Source organism: Staurois parvus, unplaced genomic scaffold (genome assembly GCF_062004578.1).
Source record: "Staurois parvus isolate SC_StPar_1 unplaced genomic scaffold, SC_StPar_1.0 ptg000038l, whole genome shotgun sequence".
In the NCBI taxonomy this organism is placed as follows: domain Eukaryota; kingdom Metazoa; phylum Chordata; class Amphibia; order Anura; family Ranidae; genus Staurois; species Staurois parvus.
Window position 1 is genome coordinate 671,900 of NW_028317834.1, and position 6,884 is coordinate 678,783.

The 6,884-nt window shown below is 39.9% G+C and overlaps 1 protein-coding gene across 1 annotated transcript; it reads left to right on the plus strand.

Annotated features, from left to right (window-relative positions):
* Positions 1 to 355: 355 nt before the first annotated feature.
* On the plus strand, positions 356 to 6,684 carry LOC149470564 (uncharacterized). The gene has a single exon (XM_089662288.1). The coding sequence runs from the start codon at positions 574 to 576 to the stop codon at positions 2,056 to 2,058; it is 1,485 nt and encodes a 494-aa protein (XP_089518414.1). The 5' UTR covers positions 356 to 573; the 3' UTR covers positions 2,059 to 6,684.
* The last annotated feature ends 200 nt before the right edge of the window (positions 6,685 to 6,884 follow it).

Sequence of the window (6,884 nt, forward strand, 5' to 3'; positions counted from 1 at the left end):
ATTGTTCTGTATGATCTGTAACAGTGCCACAACTGCCTATACGTGAGAATGTATGACTCCATTGTCTGGGCTGAATGTTGGGAATACTGTGCGCACTTATAAACATTCTTAATAAAATCTATTTGATTATAAAAATACTGTAGATAATGCTGTACATATTCTTTCTATTCATAAGATATATTTAGTAATGAACATTAAAAATAGAAAGCAACTTTATGTAGCCCTTTATATAGAATTTTAAATTTAATTTTTTTTTTTTTTTGTATAGGTGGATTGATGAATCTAGTTTTGGTCATGTTGGTCTTCATGAATACAGCTGAGTCACATGGAAAATAAAACACATGGGTGTCTTAATTGACTGAAAGTCTTTATTGCAGCTCACTGGAGGATTCACACGGGATACAAGTCATATCTGTGTTCTAAAAGTCATGGTTTGGATCCTCTTCCACATTGATCCAGCAGGAGAAAAGTAATTTCAGTGTTCTGGAAGTTACAATTACTTTACACTAAAGTCCAACCCAAATATACATAAGAGGAGTCATTTCAAACAACTTCTTATTTGGAGATTTTACAATGGAGAGAAAATATTTCACACACCAGAAGGTTCCCAATGGAGGGAAGCCATATCATTGTTCTGAATGTGGCAAAACTTTTACCAGCGAGAATGACCTTATAGTACACCAAAGAGTTCACACTGGAGAGAAGCCATATCAGTGTTCTGAATGTGATAAAGCTTTTACAGTGAAGTCACATCTTATCACACACCAAAGAGTTCACACTGGAGAGAAGCCATATCATTGTTCTGAATGTGATAAAGCTTTTACACAGAAGTCAAGTCTTAACACACACCAGAGGATTCACACTGGAGAGAAGCCATATCAGTGTTCTGAATGTGTTAAAGCTTTTACTGAGAAGTCACATCTTATCAAACACCAGATTGTTCACACTGGAGTTAAGCCATATCAGTGTTCTGAATGTGATAATGTTTTTACAGTGAAGTCACATCTTATCACACACCAAAGAGTTCACACTGGAGAGAAGCCATATCATTGTTTTGAATGTGATAAAGCTTTTACACAGAAGTCAAGTCTTAACACACACCAGAGGATTCACACTGGAGAGAAGCCATATCAGTGTTCTGAATGTGTTAAAGCTTTTACTGAGAAGTCACATCTTATCAAACACCAGATTGTTCACACTGGAGAGAAGCCATATCAGTGTTCTGAATGTGATAAAGCTTTTACTCAGAAGTCAAGTCTTATCATTCACCAGATTGTTCACACTGGAGAGAAGTCATATCAGTGTTCTGAATGTGATAAAGCTTTTACACAGAAGTCATATCTTATCCGACACCAGAGGATTCACACTGGAGAGAAGCCATATCAGTGTTCTGAATGTGATAAAGCTTTTACTCTGAAGTCACATCTTATCACACACCAGAGGATTCACACTGGAGAGAAGTCATATCAATGTTCTGAATGTGATAAAGCTTTTACAGGAAAGTCACATCTTATCAGACACCAGAGGATTCACACTGGAGAAAAGTCATATCAGAGTTCTGAATGTGATAAAGCTTTTACAGGAAAGTCACATCTTATCAGACACCAGAGGATTCACACTGGAGAGAAGTCATATCAGTGTTCTGAATGTGATAAAGCTTTTACACAGAAGTCATATCTTATCCGACACCAGAGTATTCACACTGGAGAGAAGTCATATCAGTGTTCTGAATGTGATAAAGCTTTTATAGTGAAGTCACATCTTATCACACACCAGAGGAGTCACACTGGAGAGATGCCATATCAGTGTTCTGAATGTGATAAAGCTTTTACACAGAAGTCATATCTTATCAGACACCAGAGGGTTCACACTGGAGAAAAGTCATATCAGTGTTCTGAATGTGATAAAGCTTTTACACAGAAGTCAAATCTTATCACACACCAGAGGGTTCACACTGGAGAGAAGTCATATCAGTGTTCTGAATGTGATAAAGCTTTTACACAGAAGTCACATCTTATCAGACACCAGAGGAGTCACACTGGAGAGAAGCCATTTTAATGCTCTCAATGTGACAAAACTTTTACAGTTAATGCCGGTCTAATCTATCACCGGAGGATTCACAAATTTCTGCATTGATTAAATTCTGGAAGAAAAGAGATATTAAAGAAGTTTCAGGTGTCACAAGTTAGTTTCACATCCCCAATGTCATCCCACAAGCTAGAGAAGAAGGGAGAAGATAAAATGTTACCTTAAAAGAAACAAACTAAAATCTGAGCAAACTGGAATGTAATGATTGGATGAACTGAGTTTAGTGCTTATGTCCATCAATACACAACTAGAAGGGATTTAAATATTTTATCTTTTGACAATTTTATAAGATAAGCATCAATAACTGAACAGCTTCCCTCATGATTCTCATCTTTATCTTTTTTTATGGAGCTTTGAATGAACATGCAATGCATTTTCATGATTCACCAACTGAGTTGTTTTTCCAAACATTTTCTTCATTTCTGGATCCTGAGGTAATACATGACCAACACTGCCTCAGTACCAGAGACTAGGATGGGGTCTATTATCTTACCAAGTCTCTGAAGCCTCAGTGGGAGAGTCCATTCCAGGTTCTTCTGACTATTGATACATCATCAGCCAGGCTTGAGGTCTCCAGCTAAGCCCACCTTGTCCACTCCTCCCATTACCTGTTCCATCTCCTCTCCCATTATCAATGACTTCTTTCCACATTTCATCTCCTCTCATTATTATTATTATACAGGATTTATATGGCACCAACAGTTTGCTCAGCGCTTTACAATATAATGGGAGACAATACAGCAACAATACAGTTAAATACAAGAGGGATAGGAGGGCCCTGCTCCTCAGAGCTTACAATCTAGGAGGGAGGGGCTAGTGGTACAAAAGGTACTAATTGTGGGGGATGGACTGGTTGGAAGAGTAGAAGATTCCATTATTAGCTGAGGGCAGAATAGGCTTCCCTGAAGAGAGAGGATTTCAGAGATCTCCTAAAAGTTAGCAGAGTAGGCGATAGTCTGATAAATTGGGGTAGAGCATTTCAGAGGATGGGGGAAGCTCTGGAGAAGTCCTGGAGATGAGCATGGAAGGAGGAGACAAGGGAGCTAGAGAGCAGGAGGTTGTGTGAGGAGCGGAGAGTACGGTTTGGGTGATATTTGGAGACAAGATCGGTGATGTAATTTGGTGCAGAGTTATAAATGACTTTATATGTTATTGTTAATTTTTTGAATTTTTTTTTTTTATTCCAAAAAAGTTTTATTGAAATATGAAAGGCTTAACAAATCATATACAGATACGGATCGCAGTCCGCGAATGTACCTCTTACATGTTCTCCCGTAACGCAGACGGGACCAAGACATGGAATTAAATTGTAGATCATCCTGAAACAAAGTCCTACAATAAAGCAGATGCATAATATGTAACAGTAGAAATAATGATAACAGTATGTGATTTAGAGAAGTACGCTGCACACTAGTCCACTGTGTAGGGAGATCTCGGATAACAGGACTGTGAAGAGTAAGACAAAAGTGTCATTTCAAGGTATATACGTCCAATGTATCCGTATCCAAAAAATGTAGGTTAGTTTTGTAGATAACCGTCACACCTGTACATGTATGAATACTCTGTTCCTTATGAAATATATGATTAAATAGAGTATGAAAAAGGTGTGAGAGAAAGAAAAGAGCACGTAAATGGAAGAGGAATATGAAAAGTAATATCATAATGGGGTGAGGGGGAGCACAAAAAACAAATATATAGGGAAGAGAGGAAGGAAGAGAGAAAAAAAAATAGGGGGGGGAGAGGATGGGGTTTATGATTAAGTAAGTGCAACCAAACCAGTCACATCAATAAGCAACGACCAAACTGACACAGATTCTATCTTTAATTTAGGATACGGTTCGGTTAGACTCCATCTATGGAGCTATTCCTGAGGTGAAAGCTTTCAAGGTTTTCCGTATCTCCAAATCTCTTCTTGTTCATTCCTTCATTAAACCACGATAAGTATTAGTAGTTTGGAAGTGAGTCCAACAAGCCCAAGTCTTCCTGAATCTCTCGGGGTGTTCCTTTGCCACTGAGATCAGCTCCTCCATTTCCGCGATCCTGACGATCCTAAGAAGCCACTCTCGCACGGTGGGAACATGGTCTGATCGCCAATGAACAGGAATACACTGCTTTGCCGCGTTTATCATATGTAAGGCAAGCGACTTTTGATAAGTCCTTACAGGAAGTGAGGAGTGATGGAGTAAGAATTGTGCTGGGGTAAAGTCTAGGGTGTATGTAGTTACTTGTGCGATTATGTCCAGAACTTTTCTCCAGAAGGGCTGTAGCAGCGGACATTCCCACCATATATGTAGAAGTGTACCTGTTGCCTGGTAACATCTCCAGCATAAATCCGGAACGTTAGGATCAAATCTATGAATCACATACGGAACTCTGTACCATCTGGAAATTAATTTATAGTTGCTTTCTTGTGTAGAGACACATATGGAACCTTTATGCATGTGATCATAAATGTGGTCCCAGTCCTCTGGTGACATTGGAAGTTGTAGATCACGCATCCAGGCCTCACAGGTCTTCCGAGATTGAGATGTATTGGCACTTTCAAGATAGGAATAAAGCTTGCATATCACATGCCTCTGGGGGAAGTCTGTAAAGCAGAGTTTCTCAAATGGAGTAAGTAGCCTTGAATAATCCTTTAGATGTGGGGAGTTTCGTAAAAAGTGGTGGATTTGTCTATACATCCAAGGCGTTAGTGTAAGGGATGGCCACGCCTTTGTAATGTCTTCTCTAGATAAGAGCTTAGTATCTTTGAAGAATTGACGTACTGTTAGATTATCTTCACGGTTATATCCGGCGAGAAAGGTCGGAGACATCCCTGGTAGAAAGTCCGGATTCATTTTGATAGGAGTTAGAGGGCTCGGAGAGGACGAAAGTTCTTTTTTTCTGGAACAACTGAGAGCTACAGCATAAAGTGGGACCTATAAGAGGTTGTTCCCGAAACTCAGAAGAAATGTGAGAGGTTTTCAGCCAAGGGGAGGTGGCAAGCGGTATCTTTGAGAAATCAGCCTCCACACCAACCCAAACCTTATGAATGTGGTTCGTGGTCCAATCTACTATTCTAGCTAGGTGACAAGACCTGTAGTAACGGGTAATATCCGGCAATCCAATACCTCCACTCTTCTTGGGCACAGTAAGTTGGGTAAAGCTAATTCTTGGGCATTTATTATACCAAAGAAAGGAGGTACAGAGCGTTCTATATGATTTAAAGAAGGAGTTTGGTAATTGAATTGGTATAATCTGCAGTAGATATAGTATTCTAGGGAGCACGTTCATCTTAAGTATAGCTGCTCTACCAAACCAGGAGAACCAAGGTTTATTCCATGTCTGAAGGTCTTTGGTGATGTCACGTAAGAGGGGCAAAAATTTTTTGGCATCGAGTTCCGTAAGGTGGGTTGGCAATTGGATTCCCAAATAAGTGATAGCCTCAGACTGCCAGGTATAAGGAAAATTTGATTTTGCTTGTCTAATCATGTCTGGAGTTAATGAGACATTAAGAGCTTGGGATTTAGAAAAGTTGATTTTCAAGTTGGCCAAATACTGAAATAATTTGAAATCGTGTAGCAAATAAGGTAACCTGATATGTGGGTCTGTTAGAAAAAGTAGTATGTCATCGGCAATGGTGTGTGCAGAGATATGTACAATGTGTAGTGTGATTGATGTTTTCCTACATAACCGCACCCAACCCTTGCAATTTCTCATGTATACGGGAACTGGGGGCCTTAAAATGTGTTTTGTGTGTTTTTTCATTTACAGTGTGTTACTTTACACTTTTCTTTCTCTGAACTTTATTATTGCCATATAGGGGGTTAATAGCCTCGCATGTGATAACATATTGCTGGTCACAGATCCTCTTTAAAGAAACACAAGAGGTCTATCAGACCCCTAATGTCACCTCTGGTCCCCAAAAAAGATGGTCAAGCACAGATCATGTTTGATCAGCTCCTTGAAGACACGAATGTACATCTGCCAAATCTGTATCTGAGTAGACCATAGAAGCAGCATTAGAAAGAAATGTGAGCATGGCTTCAGTCAGGCGATGGTCCTGGTGGTCATGGTCTTGTTCTCCTTCAGGTCCTCTCACCTTGTAGATGGTGACATGGACTTGTGTGGGAATGAGCAGGAGGGGCTCGGGGTTCTCTTGTACCCTATCAGCTTGTTATGGATAAAAGATAAAAGTGTCTTCTGGGAAGTTACAGGGATTTGGATGTTTAGAGGGTTACATGAGTGGGCGGGGTTGGTATTAATGAGGGGCGTGGTATATGTTAATTAGTTTCTTAGCATAGATGATATAAACGGTTTAAAAGCCTTTACAGGTCATCAGTTTATATAGTGAACCATGAATGATGGCCCTAGAGTTATTCCTCTCCCTCTGGTGTGTGCAGAGATATGTACAATGTGTAGTGTGAGTGATGGTTACATAAGTGGGTGGGGCTGGTATTAATGAGGGGTGTGTCATATGTTAATAATTTCTTATAATAGATGATATAAATGGTATAAATAGATCCTTGAAATGTAAACAATCTATCTCTTTCCTTCTGTTGTTAAAGTGTCACATATATATGATGAATAAAGTTGGATGATATTTTCACAGCACAATACCGTGGTCTGGGTTCTTCTACAACACATCCCCCCAAAAATGTCCTCTTCCAGTTCTAGGAGTCTGGTGGAATGGGACACAAGCTGATGGTATCTCTTAGGCCCCTTGTACATGGGGGGGTCCGGCCCCTGTGGGTGCAATGCTAGCATTATAATACACCTGGTAGGCACAGGTACAGCGTCCAGCCCCGCTGCCTGCA

Coding starts and splice junctions, on each gene's coding strand:
- LOC149470564 (XM_089662288.1), top strand. CDS start 574: ATGGAGAGAAAATATTTCACACACCAGAAGGTTCCCAATGGAGGGAAG.